At 62.4% G+C, this 14,421-nt stretch overlaps 2 protein-coding genes across 4 annotated transcripts; both read right to left on the minus strand.

The window, feature by feature from the left end:
• Positions 1-170: 170 nt before the first annotated feature.
• Positions 171-3,399, minus strand: VSIG8 (V-set and immunoglobulin domain containing 8). Of its 3 annotated transcripts, XM_014961896.1 has the most exons (7): positions 3,198-3,399; positions 2,666-2,841; positions 2,189-2,390; positions 1,939-2,103; positions 1,604-1,726; positions 1,327-1,480; positions 171-875 (listed from the first exon to the last, which is right to left on the minus strand). In XM_014961896.1, exons 1-7 carry the CDS (start codon positions 3,244-3,246, stop codon positions 704-706), a joined length of 1,041 nt encoding a protein of 346 aa, XP_014817382.1. In that variant the 5' UTR covers positions 3,247-3,399; the 3' UTR covers positions 171-703. The 3 variants fall into 3 exon arrangements, with proteins under 3 accessions (XP_014817382.1, XP_014817381.1, XP_014817379.1); XM_014961895.1 differs by lacking the exon at positions 3,198-3,399 and having other exon boundaries at positions 1,327-1,462; positions 2,666-2,967; XM_014961893.1 differs by lacking the exon at positions 3,198-3,399 and having other exon boundaries at positions 2,666-2,967.
• Positions 3,400-5,837: 2,438 nt separating this feature from the next.
• CFAP45 (cilia and flagella associated protein 45) lies at positions 5,838-14,387 on the minus strand. The gene is made up of 11 exons (XM_014961887.1): positions 14,237-14,387; positions 11,297-11,433; positions 9,187-9,328; positions 8,527-8,691; positions 8,126-8,304; positions 7,788-7,917; positions 7,361-7,507; positions 7,161-7,274; positions 6,726-6,919; positions 6,191-6,415; positions 5,838-5,996 (listed from the first exon to the last, which is right to left on the minus strand). The coding sequence occupies exons 1-11, from the start codon at positions 14,363-14,365 to the stop codon at positions 5,873-5,875; spliced, it is 1,686 nt and encodes a 561-aa protein (XP_014817373.1). The 5' UTR covers positions 14,366-14,387; the 3' UTR covers positions 5,838-5,872.
• Between the last annotated feature and the right edge of the window lie 34 nt (positions 14,388-14,421).

The raw sequence follows: 14,421 nt of genomic DNA on the forward strand, positions 1-14,421 counted from the left end.
CCGCCCCCCCCCCGGTGACTCGGTGCTGCCGACTCCCTGGGACCTTCCCGAGTGCGGTACCGGCCCCGGCAGCCCCCTCCTCCCCGGCGGGGGTGAGGCAAGACAGGACAGCGCTGAATTCACTTTACTTTATTTCTTTTCTTCTTCTTTTTTTTTTTTTTTTCCCTCTTGTTCCGAACTGCAATTCCTGGTGCCAATGGCATCTCGTCTCGAATAACACCCAATTGCTGAAGCCAATGTGGGGGCGCCGGTGGTGCCGGGCCGGAGGCGGGGGGCTGCCGGGCAGCCGGTTTGGGCGATTCGGGGCTGCCGCGTCCCTGCTCGATGCCGAGCAGACGGGCTGGAGAGTAATAAATATCTGTGAAATAGCGAGGGAAGCCTCCGGGAGCGGGGCCGGGAGCCGCCTCGAGAGCCGGGCTGTGGCTGGGAGGGGGGACATACAAAAAAGGGGCCAAAAAAAAAAAAATAAAATAAAGAAAACCAACAAAACAGACTGATGAAGCCACGGGGGGGTTGCTGGAAGCCGGGGCTGTTTCGCGGGGGAGGAGGGAGCTGGATTCCTGACTTCAATTTGCCCGGCGAGCCCTGGCAGCTCAGCCCTGCGCCGCTCGGCGCCGGATCCCGGCGGGGCCACCGGCTCCGGGCTCGTGGTTGCTCCCCCCGTGGAGCCGAATCGGGGTGGGCGCGGGGCCGCGGGGGGGGTTTACAGCGCCGGGCAGGCGACCTGGTGCCGGATGCCCTCGTTGCACATGAGGGCGGCCGCCCGCTCGTCGCCGTCGCCGTGCTGGCACTGCATGTAGCTGATGCCGTGGGGGGAGTAGCTGTGGTGGGCGCAGACGTTGCAGGCGCGGGTCATGGTGCCGCCTGTGCTGCTCCTGTGGGAGGGGGGAGCCCCGGCGGCATCTGTCAGTGCTCAGCGGTGCCCACTGGCACCCCACTGGCACCCCACTGGTTTCTGTCACTGCCCACCAGTGCCTGGTGGCACTCATCAGCACCCCTCGGTGCCCATCGGCGCCCGCTGGCACCAGTCGGTGCCTGATGGTACCCACCAGTGCTCACCGGGGTCCACCGGGACCTGGCATTTCCCAGTGGTGCCCATCGGTGCCCACCAGTCCCCATCATTGTCTGCTGGTATCCATAGATGACCTGTGGTGGCCGGCACTGCCTGGTGGCACCCAGAAGTGCCCAGGTGTCCCCAGTGCTGCCTGTGGCTGCCCATCAGCCACCATAGTGCCCAGTGATGCCCACTGGTGCCCACTGGACCCCAGTAGTGCCCAGTGATGCCCATCAGTGCCAAGTGGCACCTGCTGGCCCTGTGGCTCTCACCTGCAGTCGCTGCAGGTCCGCTGGCACTCCTTCCGGCGGTAGCGGCAGATCAGCGCCCAGATGAGGAGCCCGAGCAGGCTGAGGAGCAGGAGGGAGCCCAGGATGGAGCCCACGATGATGCCCGCCTGCCTTCCTCCTGGGGCGGGAGCACAGCCTGTCACCGCCGGCCTCCCCGCCGGCTGCCCACTGGTCACCGTGCCCCCGGTGGCACCCTGGCCCGCAGAGGCAGCCCCCGGCAGCACCTCGCCCTCGCTGTCCCCGCAGTGGTGGCACTTACTTGGCGCAGGGCTGAGGTTGAGCTGGCACACGGAGTAGCCCACGCGGTTGGTGACGCGGCACTGGTAGACACCGGCGTGCACCTCCGACAGGCTACGGATCAACAGGTCGCCAGGAGCACGTCCTGCAGTGGGGGGAGACAGCTCCATCAGCCCCAGCACTGGCACCGGGACCCTCCGACACGGGCGCAGGGACACGGACACCCCCCTACCCAGCTGCACGCAGCCGTGGGCATCCACCACCACGTGCGCTCACAGACAGGGACACCCCACCCGTGAGCATCCCCCTGGTGTCACCTCCTGCCCCCTGCGCGGGTGCAGCCCCACCAGCACCCACCTTGGATGGTGCCGGAGGGCAGGCGTCCCCCGCCGTAGCCATCAGCCAACTTGGCCCACTGGTAGGCGAGCGGGGAGGTGCCCCCCCGGCTGTAGCACCGCAGAAGGATGCTGCTTCCCTCTATCAACTCCCCCTCGGTCCAGCACTGTGGGTTGGCTGGTTTCTCTGTGGGGAGAGGGACACTGTCACCACCAAGGCCACCGGGGGCCACCCGTGGTGCCTGGGAAGGGACTGTGGGGAAGGGGCTCACCTTGCACAGTGACGATGACCTCGTGCACGGCCACGGTGTTTTTCTTCACCCGGCACTGGTAGGTGCCCGTGTCGGAGACCTGCAGGTCGGCCAGGCGGATGGAGGCGTCGTACTGGCTGGGGTCATTCTGCACGAAGGCCACCCGGTCCTGCAGCCCCGAGCCGCTGCCGTAGTTGACGTGATGGTCATGGTAGGACAGGAACTGGTGGGGGAGCAAGCGGGGAGACTGGGCAAGGCTGGTCCGGGTGGGGGGAGCCGGGGCTGCCAGCTGGGGAGGGACAGGCACTGCCCAGACCCTGCCAGCCCTGCTTGGTCCTTCCCTGCCCTGCCAGACCCTGCCTGTCCTGCCTGCTCTGCTGAGCTTTCTCTGGTTCTGCCAGACCCTGCTTGTCCTGCCTGCCCTGCCTGCTCGGCTGGGCTCCATCCCAGCCCTGCCTGCCCGGTGGGATGGCAGATGCCGGGACAAGTGACACTCACCACATTCTCTGGGCCAGTCCGCTCAGGTGTGATCTGGATCCACTCGATGCCCAAGCCCTGGGGACCGTTGTCTTCAGGCTCGAGGACGTAGGGGCAGCCCAGCTTCACCGAGTCGCCCTTGGCCAGATACAGCACCTCCCGGCCCTTGCTGTTGATCCTGACGGCCAGGAGGAGAGCTGGGGAGAGAACGGCACCCGTCACACCGGCTGGGGAGCATGAGGCCACCTCGAACCTGCATCCCAACACACCCCGACCCCACATCCTGCAGTGCCCGACCCACAGGGAGCAGGGACGGGGCAGGGGCTGGGTCTCCCAGTGGGGTTGAGCCCCCGTTGGGTCCCATAAAGCTGAACTGGGGACAGGGATCTGGTGGGCTCAGTGCCACCCGCCCAGCTCCATCCGACTCGGGTGGCTGTCAGGGCAGGACCAGTCCTGGCTGCTCTGCTGACCATGGGGTGCATCTGGGACCCCTCCATCCTTGGCAGCATCACTGGAGGAGCGGGTCCAAGAGCAGGAATCCATCAGCGCCTACCTGGCATGAGACCCAGGAGCAGGAGCAGGCTGGCGCCCTGCCCTGCCATGACGCTGCAGCCGTGCCGGGTGGTGAGGAGGAGTGGGAGCGGAGGAGGCTCCGAGGCGACGAGGCAGCCGGCCGTGCGGGGCTGCTTTTACATGCTGGGCCGGGGCGCTCCTCCCTGTGGGGCGGATGCCTTTGGGATGACTGAGTGGCTCCAAGCTGTGCGTGAGCGATGCCGCCCTGCTCCACTCCCTACCTGGTAATTAAGCATCACCATGCTATGGGCTCCCATCCAGCCAGACCCAGGCAGGGGGACACTGCAGGCAGCATGGGCGAGGGGCACCATCACACCCTGGGGCACCTGGAGCAGGGATTGGGGGCCATGGACCCCATGGTGTCCCATGGCTGGTTCCCTGGTGTGGGCACTGGTGGGATGAGGGTGGTTGGTGGGAAAAGGCTGCCTGGGACCCCCAGGAGCAGCCCAAGCCATGCCCGAGCATCATGGCTGCATGAATGTGCTGGGACCATGCAGGTCCCAAAAGGATTTTGATCTTGTAGCACTCAGGACAATTGGAAGAGCTTAAAGGTGTGGTTTGACCATGGGCTTAAGCTCCTGCAGATCCCTCCTCCAGTCCTGCCCCCTCAGCGAGCAGGCACGGGGCTACTGCGGCCATGTGGGGACCGTGGCACCCACCAAGCCCGAGCCGGTGCTGGTGGTGCGACTGAAACACAGTGGGGAGGCCTGGCTGGGGCTATGGGCCATGGCTCACGGCACGGGGCCACAGTGGGATGGCAGCAGTAGGGACAGCACGCCCCGGGCCACCCTCAGAGAGGAGCAAGCGGTGCAGCAGAAGTGTGGGACAGTTGGAGGGGATGAAGAGAGGGGCCAAAACCTGCTGGAATCAGGGCAGGAGTTGGGACAGGGATGCTCTGTGGGGAATGGAGGAGCTGGGACAGGGATGCTTGGCAGCAGATGCAGGAGCTCGGACAGGGATGCTTGGCCCGGGATGAACTGGGGACAGGGATGCTCGGCAGCAGGTGTTGGGGTCCACACTGGGGATGCTCAGACCCATGAGAAGCCCCAGCCATCTCTAGCTGCCCGTGTCCCTTTTGGGGTCCGGGCTGGCTGATCCCCCACAATGGGCTGCTCTGGTTCTGTGGGTCAGGCCCCGTGCCCGGCTCACCCCTGCTGTGCCCCGCGGCACAGCTCGGCTGTGCTGGTGCTTTCCAGCCCGTGACTGCCCTGGCCGGCTCGGCGGCACCACCCAGCTAGTCCCAAACACCAAACACTCCCTGGGGCCAAGAGCTGCTCCATTTACTGGCCCCAAGTTGAGCTCACCGCTGCTGGTTAACCCTTCCCGGTCCCGTGCTGGGAATTGGGGCCGAGCCCGGCACACGCTTGGCCGCGTCTGTGATTTGGGGGCCCCCGTGCATGGCCTGGCCCCGGGGCAGCACCGATGCGGCCAGGGGTGCCGCCTGCCGGGGCCGTCCCTGCCGTGACAGGGCCGTGGCTCACCGCGGCTCGGGGCTCGGTGCCGGCGCGGTGCCGGGTCCCGGCCGGTGACTCCCACATTCCTCGTCACAGGGAGCCCGGCTCACGCAGGAAGGGTGGGGAAGCCGCTCCACCCCGGCTGGACGGTGGTCACAGCCCCCCGGCACGGCCAGCGTGGTGGCTTTGAAACCCTCCGGGCTGAGCCTGGCCTAGAACAAGGCTGTGACAGCCCGGCCGAGGCAGTGACCGGGAGTGACACGGCCGGCGTGTGGCCGATGGGGACTGGGGATGGAGGTGTGGGCAGCCGAGCCTGGTGCTGGGCACTGCAGATGCTTCCTGGGCTGTCCCCAGGGGTCCCAGAGGGCTTGGTGGCCACAGGGACCTGCTGGGGGTCACCTGGGGATGTGGTGGCAGACGCCTGGAGCACCAGCGATGCCCCTCAGCCCCTGTCCCGAGAGTGCCTGGCTCCGTCATGACATAGGGACACCCAGCAGCTGGAGAGGAGATGGGGAAGAGACAACGAGAGGCCATGGCATTTCGTCCTCCCGATTTACCCAGCCTGGAGGAGGCTCCAGGCTCACGGCAGAGTCCTCCGAGCCGTCCCCTGCCCTGGGCAGTCGCGCCTTTGCTGTCTCTCCTTATTTTTCAGCTGCTCTGACAATTAATCAGAGCCACTCCTATGGGATCCTGGCCCTCTGAAGCTGCCAGTCCCAATCCAAATGGATTTTAAATGTTTGCATCATGCTCCAGTCTCTTTGCTTTGCCCCTGAAGAAGGCCACTGCCGCAGGGCCCGGAGGTGACACCTCCGTGAGAAGGTGGCACTGCCAGGGCTGGTGTGGCCAGGACCAGGCTGTGTGTGTGGAGAAGAACCTGCCTGGCTCCTGGAGACCCTGCCTGGGCCACTTTGCCTGGGTAGGAACACCGGTCCCGCCCTGAGCAGCTTTGGGGGTGACACTGAGCTGTGCTGAGGCCATGGGGACACTCCGGGCCCCTCTGAGGACAGGGGCCACCTCTGACATCTCTCTCCCAGCAGATGGGACAGGGAGCAGGGCAGGTCGATCGATGAGCCTTTGGGCTACTCCAGCCTCAAGGGCAGCTCATGGCCCACAAATCCGAAGACAGAGAAGAATGAAAGACACCGTCTGCTCCATAAACATCTCTGTTCATAGAAAACCCAGCCTAAGAAAATAGAAAGCCCTAAGTCGCTGGGGAACTGGAGCTCTGCTCCTCGCGTGGCTGAGCCTGGCCAGGGGATGCACCTGCTCGGTTGAGGGCCCTCCGCTCCACCCGGGCACAATACTTCTCGGGGATGCCGGAGGCTCTGCAGGGAAAAGAAATCATCAGCCACCCCGTGCTGCACCGGAGCTGAGCTTTGGGACTGTGGCCCCAGAGCAGATCCCGTTTGATGAGGATGCAAAGGGCCCTGTGAGGTGGCCCAGGGGCCAGGAGAAGGCAGGAAGGACTTAGGGACACGCAGGGCACCAGGGAAGTAAGTGGCCACTGGCAGCCCATCACCTGAGCTCCTGCATCTTCTGCTGCTTGAACTGGGCGATGCGCTGGCTGCGCTGGCGAGCCTCCTCCTCCAGCCGCCGGCACTCCTCGAAGGCGGCCACCCGCTCCTGCGCCAGCTGCTGCTGACGCTCCTGCATCTGGCGACGGACGTCGTTGGCGTGGGCGAGCCGCAGACTGGCCCTCCGTGCTGCCTCTGCCTTCTCCTTCTCCATCTGCTCCTGCTGGTGCCTGCCGAGAGAACGGGACAGGTCAAAGGCCCTGCTCCAGCCCCTCCACGTGCCAATAACCCACCCGCGGGGCCTTGGTCAGCACCAAGGCCACCAAGGGTGCCAACTTAGAATCACAGAATGGTTTGGGTTAAACCTCATCTCATTCCAACCCCTCTCTGCCCTGGGCAGCGACACCTCCCACCAGACTAGGTTGCTCCAAGAGCCACCATGGCAGGCCTGCTGCCACCGTGTCACCCGTCTCCCGGTCCCATTTCACAGGGCATTGCCCATCCATCTCTCCGTCGAGCTCCCAGCGCTGTCCCCTTCACCTGAGGATCCTCTCGAACTCCTGCCGGTCCTGCTGCACCTGCGCAGCCATGCTGTGCTCCCGTTGGGCGATCTGCTCCAGGCGGCTCTGCCGCATCATCTGTTCTATCTCAGCCTTCCTCCGCGCTGCCTCCTTCTCCTTGCGCCGCCATTCCCGCTCAGCAGCCTCCTGGTTGCGCTTGGCCCTCAGCGCGTCCTGCCGGAGGGGGACAGGGGTGATGCTGGAGGGGCCACGGAGGACTTCCCACAGTGGGGAGGCAGGGAAGCGCCTGACGGTGGTTTTTCCCCTCTCCCAGCACTGCCCCAGGACATCGCCTGGTCCCAGGTGATGGCCCAGACCTGCAACGCCCTGGGAGACCCACCACGTCCATGGGAGCTTCCACTTTGCTGGTGATGGGGTTGGTGGCGAGTGATCCCGCAGCCCATCAGCCGCTCACCTGCTCTGCCTGGTGGTCCCGGGCCTTCTCCTGCATGGCCCTCATCCGTGCCAACTCCTTCTCCTTCTCCCAACGGATTCTTTGCTGCTCAGCTTCAAACTCGGCCTCCCGCTTCTGTGTGGGACAGAGCGTCACGGCAGCTCCCGTGGCATCGCTGCTGCCTTTGGACCATACACCAGCGCTGGGCACCCTCCTCTCACCATCTTCTGCCTCTGGAACTCGAGCACCCGCTCATCCGCCAACCTCTCCTGCTCCTGTTGCTCCTCCTTCACCTTCTGGTTCTCGTCGTTGACGCGTCTAATCTCAGCCTGGATTCTCTTCTTTTGCTCCTGTTTCCTCTCTAACTCCTGAAAATGGCACAGAGGGTCCGAGGGTGACAGGGTGAGTGCTGCGGCATGGGGTGCTCCCCCCAATCCTTCCTGTGTGCCTCCCCAAGGGGACAGCACCATGCTCAGGGCAAGGGAAGGCTTGGGTGACCCTGAGGGTGCCTCAACTTCCCCAAGACACCAACCGCTGGCCATTGTCTCCACACATCGAGTCGGACTTATCCAGCACTGGGTCACCCTTCCAACGGGGTGAAAATCTAACTCCAGCCCCCTTTGCTCCCTGGCAAGTCACTGGTCGCACCTGCAGGTCCTCCATCTTCAGCTTCTCCAGGTACGCCAGCATCTCCTGAGCCTCCTGGTCCTGCTGCACAGCTCTCATCGCCCGCTCCTCTGCGTTCTGCTCCATCTGCTTCACGATCTCCTGCCTCCCTCTGGAAGGAAGAGAGTGGAAAGATTCCCTCCGGCTCCGTCCCACTCAGAGGAGCAGAAATTCCAGCACGGACATGGGATGCTGCCTTGTGCTGCCCAGTCCAGCTGTGGTCACCACTGTAGTGAGAAGCCGGGGGTTACCCTAGCTCCAGCACAAGGCCTGGGAAGAGGAAGGATCCCTCTGCAGGGAAGAAGGACACTTTTGCAAACCTGATGAGCTCCTGCCTCTTCTTGCGCGCCAGATCCTCCTGCATCTCTTCGGCCTTTTTCCACTCTACCTCCATCATCGTGTCCAGGCGCTTCTCTTCTTCCTCCAGCTCTTTTGCGATGAGCTGCTTCTCCAGGATCTGCGTGTCGCGGATCATGTGGCACTTGGCACCGAGGATCAGCTGTGGGGACAACAGGTCTCCCTGGTCTCCAAGCCAGACTGGGCAGCGGCAGCAGGGACAGACAGACAGATGTGGGGGGAAAGGGAAGGAGAGGAAGCAGCAAGTGGAGCAGGGTTTAGCCCTAGAGCAGCTTGGCAAAGCTCATGGGAGCTCACAGCAGCCTGTCCGAGCAGGCAGCTCGGTCCCCTGATGCCAGGGGATGCCGGGAGCCCCCATCCCTACCTCGCTGAACTCCTTGATCTCATCCTCCTGCTCCATGCGCAGCCTGTTCGCCCGCTGCAGCAGGTTCTGGGCCCGCTCCCGTGCCTCCTCCTCCAGCTCGCTCAGCTTCCCCAGCTGCAGGACAGCCTTCTCCTTGGCCACTCTCTTGCGCTCGCTTATGGCATCCTGTGGGGACAGGCAGGGCTGCTCAGAGTCGCACGGCCTCCCCAGGGAGGCCCGAGGGGCACCGCAGGCACTCCAACCCTGGGTACCCCCTTCCCACACCCCATTCAGACACCCCTCTCCCTTGGCAGAGTTGCAGAAACACAGCACGGAGACTTCATCACAGCTCTGGGGTCACCGGGGGGGACAACCAGGGTGCGATTGCTGGATGCAACCAGCGTGGAATTCCTTCCCCATCCATTTTCCAGGAAAACCCAGGGATGTTGCTGTGGATCTGGGCTGGGGATTGAGGAGACACTTGCCCGAGCTGCCATCCGTGCATGCTGGGCACACCAAAATGTGGGTGAAAGGGAGGAAGGTGGTGGTCCCAAGAGCTCCGGGGACAGCCCTGGCTAGTGCATCTGACCCACAGGGTTGGCTCTACCTGAGTCCATCCACCTCCACCCACACCCGGGAACGGCCAGAGAGCAGGGACAGAAGGGCAAGGGAAATGCCTACGAGAGTGGCCTCCTTCTCCGCTTTGAGGGCTGCCCGCTTGGCCTCGTGCTCCTCCTTGGTCAGGACTCGGGCTGCTGCTGAAATGCGCTGGAAATCCTCCTGCCCCATGATGAGGGACGCTGCTGGGTTCTCCGTGGGGATGCTGGGCACAGAGAGCGTGGTCAGTGGCACCGAGTCCCCAACAGCTCCCGGTTCCCTGCTGCGCTGACCCCGCCATGGGGCCAGGGGACCTGCCCCACTGTCACCCCAGAGCCCACAGAGCTGGGGGGTCCCGGCCAGGGGGAGGAAGAAGGAGAAATCGCAGTGAAAGCATCGCCGTGGAGGATGGGGGATGCTCGGCCAGGGGCCGCCCAGGAAAACCCCAAAACATTCAGCAGGGGCCCAGTCAGCCCCAATTAAAAAAATGCTGAAAGTTATTTCAGTCCAACGTGACTTTCCCAGCCCTTCTTTGGGAAAATGCTGACCACTGCCCTGACCCCTTTTCCAGTGGGACACGCCGCTCATCCCTGCCCTTCCCAGACTGACTGTGGCTGCTCCTCTGTGCCTGACCAAAACCCCTGGTCAGGCACAGAGGGGGATCCCAGATTCGGGGGAGCAGAAGCTGCCTTTTCACTCTGTTTAATAACACTGAGCCCACTCCAGCTCCGGATCCACACAGCACAGCACGGCTTTGGCTCTGCTGCCCGGGAATCCACTGGCAGGAGACAAGAAAACACCACAGTTCCCAAACTTGGGGCACCCTCTCCCCTCCCAGCGCCGGCAGGTTTCCTCTGGCCACCGCCCCGGCCCTGCCGGACACTGCCGAGCCACTGGCTCTGCTGGTGATTCACCCTGTGGTTTAGAGGAAATCACTGAAGCTCTCGGTGCCCCCATTTCCCCACTTGTAAAAATGTGGATAATAATACAGGGCTGTTTTCCAGGGGAGTTGTAAGGAGTTAATTACTCTTTGTATTACTCAGATACCATGGTGACGCGTGTGGTGTCGGAGCCTATATTAACCAAATGCATAGAGCACTTTGAAGATGCTCAGGACTAAGAATTTACTCATTATTATTGTGTGTCACCTTTCATCCACCCTTGTGAATATGAACAGATACCTGCATAATGATCGCCCGAGAGCTGCATCACAGCATCGGATTCCAGGACGCTTTAAAGAATGGCTAATGGTCACAACGGCACTAATAAATGTAATAATACAGTGGCCACTGCTTCAGTTGTCCCAGTGTTTGGGTGACCAGCCTGGGATGTCTAGGGCCTGATTTTCAGGAATTAAACCAGCACAAACAGTTTCCATCGGCTTTAGCCAGAGCTGTGGCTGTGAGACACATCTGCAAATTGGCCTCGGCTTTGGCAGCTGGGTCAAATAAGAACGTGACCGTATAAAACCAGGAGCCAGCCCCAAAAGCCTGAACCAGCCCCAAAAGCCTGAGCCAGTGCCTCTGTGCCTTTTTACTCCCACAAAACCCAAACCCGAACCGTCCATGGGGCGGGTGTCACGTTTTACAGGGTGTTTGGGCATTACACAGAGAGTCAAAACAGGAAGCGAAGATGAACCTCACGCCGAACAACTACAAGGAAAATTTAGGGAGGTCAAAATGAGGCTAAATTGGAGCTGGCTGGGATAATGGCCCTATTCTTGTCTCTGTGCTTCAGGCTTTTATTGAGTGTAGTAATTAGGGCCAGGGTTCTTACAGTTCAGCCTTGCTTATAAAACATCCCTGTCAAGAAACACACGGCTCCCGGTGCTCAGGGGCTGCAGGCGATGCTCCGCTGCCTTTCCCACGGGGGGGTTTTGGTATCGGGGCACGGGAAGCAGCGTTTGCTGCGCGATGGGGGGCTGTTCGGCCCAGAAGGAGCAGCTTTTCTGGCTGCGGAAGGTTTATGCTGTTTTTCACTGCTTCTCGTGATGATTCAGTGCCTCTGTAAAACGCCCAGTGCTCAGCGCTCGCCGGCTCCTCAGCTGCCCAAGCCCAGCGTATCAGAGCCCATCCCTGCTCCCCAGAGACGTCCCAGCAAACAGCCCGAGAAGCTCCGAGCACCGGGACGGTGCTGTGACAGACACGCAGGGCCCCGAAAGCTCCTCAGAGCTGCCACCCGGGCACAGACTTACACGAGGTCACGGATTAAGTCCTTGGTGATGAGTCGGATGGTTTCGGGCTTGTGCTTGGCAGCGGGGGACGCTTTCGGGGCAGTCCGCACATCCCGAAGGATCACGATGGGGCTGCTGGAGCGCGACTGCTGCAGGCTCTGCAAGAAAGGATGGCATTTGGCTTTTCCTACAGCTTCCCTACCACTGCCCCGTGCCCGGCTCTGCCCCGGCCCCTGGGTGAGCTCAGGACACTTTCTGACAAACCCCCTCTCGCGCCACCAAAACCAGTGAAATATGGGCACAGGAAGTGTTTTGTTGCCTCAGTGGCCTGCTGAGGCCATGGGAAGAACCAAAAATCCCCCTACAGCACTGATTTTACAGTAAAAATATGAGCTTCAGTCTCTCACCCAGATCTGAAGTAAAGGATGAGCTGATGATGGAGCACCATCTCGGCCCCCCTGAGCTGAGAGATGGTGGCCCTGCCCTGCTCACCCGCGGCCACCGGCACCTCTGTCCTGCTGAGCCCTAGAGACCCAGGAAAAAAACAACCCAAACTGACCCAAACTCGCTGGGGGCTGGCGGGGGTGACCTGGAGAGGGGGGAGCGGGGATAGCTGGAGGTCTGGCCTTGCAGGGCAATCAGCCCACACTGGTCAGAAACCAGTCCTCCCAGTACAGCCTGGACTGGTGCCGGTGCCTTTGCTCGAGCCGAGACTGCCACCTAGTGAAGGTCTCCTGGGAGGGGGTGAAGCGGGGATCCCACTCCGCACCCCCCGGGCAGGGTGGGCGCTGGGAGCCCCAGAGGGGTGGGAGCAGCCGAGGGATGTCCCCAGCCCTCGTGGGGCTGCCCCATGGGACCCCCCGGCTGGGCTGCAGGGTCTCCGGCAGCAGGAGTGGGAGCAGGAGCAGGAATCCTGCCCACCCTGAGGGAAGCCACTGACATTCCCGTGGGAAGGAGCGTTTTGGGAGCAGGCACCGTTCTGCAGAGCGAACCTCCGGCAGCTGAGAGGGACGGTCCCCGGACAGGAGACCCCAGCCCAGACCACCCTGAGGTCTGGCTTCCCCAAGCCCAGGGCCAACTTGCCCAAGCCCAGCCATGGCGTAGGCGTCCCAGCAAAATCCTCACCCGGGTCAGGGAACCACAGGAGCTAATCTAAGGTACACACAGATGTGTGGTTTCCCTTGTACTTCTATTTACTAGTTCAGCTTGAGAATCCTAAGCGGCTGCCGGAACAAATCCTGTAGCCGGCCGGGTGCTGAGCGGTTCCCTGGGAACTTGCTGCCAGCAATATTTCCATTTCACAGGCCTGCAATATCTCCATTTTATGGGTCTGACGACCCCAAAGCATGGGCTCTCCCGCAGCCCAGCACGGTAGGTACCAGAGCAGGTTCCCAATTACCATGGGCCCCCAGTGGGAGCTGTTGAATTAAAGGGTTTGGCACTGAAACACCCGTGCAAACAAAGATAATACTGTTATTCACCGCAGCCAGCTCTCAGGTTGTCCCCAAAGCCAGGACAACTCCTAGAGCTAGACCTGGATTAATCTCAGGGAAGGCAATTAACACCCAAATGAGTGTTACGACATTTTCATCTAACTGCCTTGAAGGCTTCCGAGATAACAGATCATAAACCTGCCCGGGGCGGCTCAGCTCGCAGGGCGTCCGAGACACACAGACCCGGTTGCTCCGAAGCCTAGCCGCCAGCTGGGAGCGGAGGTAATCTTCATTACACGCTTCCTTCCTCCCCCTCGAAAAGCCAATGGGTTTTGGCAAGTCTCTTTGGGCAGATTTGTTTCAGGCGATAAGACCCAGGAGAGGAAATTACAGCTGCAAACGCACCCCCCCGCGGAGGGACAAGTGCCCGGGACGCAGCGTGGTCCCCCCCCGTGGCAGCCGCCGGCAGAGATACCCCCAGCCTTTCATCGCGGGGTTTATCAGCCAAAGAGACGGCAAATGTGAGACGGGACAAACTCCGCCGGCGTCCAGCCCTTGTACCTCGGTCTTTGTCAAAGGCACAAAGGGTGGGGAGAGCCAACGGCTGCAGCCATGAACCCAGCCTGCCTCGTGGAGAGGAGATAAAGGAGGTGGAGGAATAAGCACCTCCAGAACATCACCTTTCTGGCCACCTTCCCTGGAAAACGCCATCATCGCGAGGCTGCAGCTCTCCCGGGGCTCTCCTGCAGGAGCTGGGGACAGCCCAGGGACAAGCGCGGAGGAAACGAGCCTTTTCCTTACAAGAGCTGGGAGGAAAGAGCTGCCGCTCACTGTTTATCTCCGCTCGCAATGGCCAGGGCATCCGGCCAGGAGGTCAGAGACCCGCTGCAGCTCTGCCTTGTCTCCAAGGGGACCGATTTCGTAGCTCCCTGATGAAAGTCTAAATATGTTTGCAATGAGCTGCTCTGGAAGCTTCCAGCCCCTACTCCAAGGATTCTCTCTCTATCCTACACAAAATAACCACTCTCTAACGTACAGCCCCATAACACCGGCTCCTCTCCTTTAGCAGGTTGTCTCAACTCCTGAGCCTCTTTTGCCTCACTAATTAACTAATTACCCTGAGAAAAGTGGAAGTGTGTGGTGTGGAGGAGGACAGAGGCACCTCCCAGGAGCTGAGGGTGGATTTTGTGCCCTCCTGAACGCCAGGCTCCTGCAGCCGGGTGAGGAATTGGGAGCACGGAGACGGCAGGTCCCGGGGAGGGCCGGTGATGGTGTTTCTGGCCCAGAGAACGGGGGCGGTGGAGGGAACAGGGTGGGCAGGAGCCTCTGTACTGGGTGGGACGAGGCCCGGCAGAGGAGGTGCGAGGGGTGGCGGCACCGGGAGCACTGGACAAGGCCCCGACAAGGCACGACGGAGCCCCGGTGCGACGGGGCTGGCTCAGGCCCGGTGAGGTCCCGGTTCCCCCCCACCCTCCCCCCGTAGCTCTGCCCGGGGCCCGGCGGTGCCCGCGGTGTCGCGGGCCCTTACCCGGCTCTCCCCGAACAGCGTCTCGTCCACCGCGGGGCTGCGGGGCCGCCGCTTGTGCCGGCTGCGGGAGGGGTCCCGCCGGGGGGGCGCCGCCGGGCCCGGTGCACCGGAACAGGCCGCCCGCACCATCCCGCTGCGGCGGCAGCCACGGTCGTCATGGCAACGCCCCCCCCCGCTCCCCCGCC

The sequence above is a fragment of the Calidris pugnax genome, unplaced genomic scaffold (assembly GCF_001431845.1).
Source record: "Calidris pugnax isolate Ruff unplaced genomic scaffold, ASM143184v1 scaffold1007, whole genome shotgun sequence".
NCBI lineage: Eukaryota > Metazoa > Chordata > Aves > Charadriiformes > Scolopacidae > Calidris > Calidris pugnax.

What these genes read in the sequence shown, in the direction of transcription:
- CFAP45 (XM_014961887.1), bottom strand. Translation starts at nt 14,365, where the DNA reads ATGGTGCGGGCGGCCTGTTCCGGTGCACCGGGCCCGGCGGCGCCCCCC. An exon ending in AGATCAAGGAGTTCAGCGAG is followed by an intron (nt 8,305 to 8,526) that starts GTAGGGATGGGG and finishes TTGTCCCCACAG; the next exon opens with CTGATCCTCGGTGCCAAGTG. An exon ending in AAGAGGCAGGAGCTCATCAG is followed by an intron (nt 7,918 to 8,125) that starts GTTTGCAAAAGT and finishes TCTTCCTTCCAG; the next exon opens with AGGGAGGCAGGAGATCGTGA.
- VSIG8 (XM_014961893.1), bottom strand. Translation starts at nt 2,926, where the DNA reads ATGTGGGGTCGGGGTGTGTTGGGATGCAGGTTCGAGGTGGCCTCATGC. An exon ending in GCCCTCCGGCACCATCCAAG is followed by an intron (nt 1,727 to 1,938) that starts GTGGGTGCTGGT and finishes CCCCCACTGCAG; the next exon opens with GACGTGCTCCTGGCGACCTG. An exon ending in CAACCTCAGCCCTGCGCCAA is followed by an intron (nt 1,481 to 1,603) that starts GTAAGTGCCACC and finishes CGGCGGTGACAG; the next exon opens with GCTGTGCTCCCGCCCCAGGA.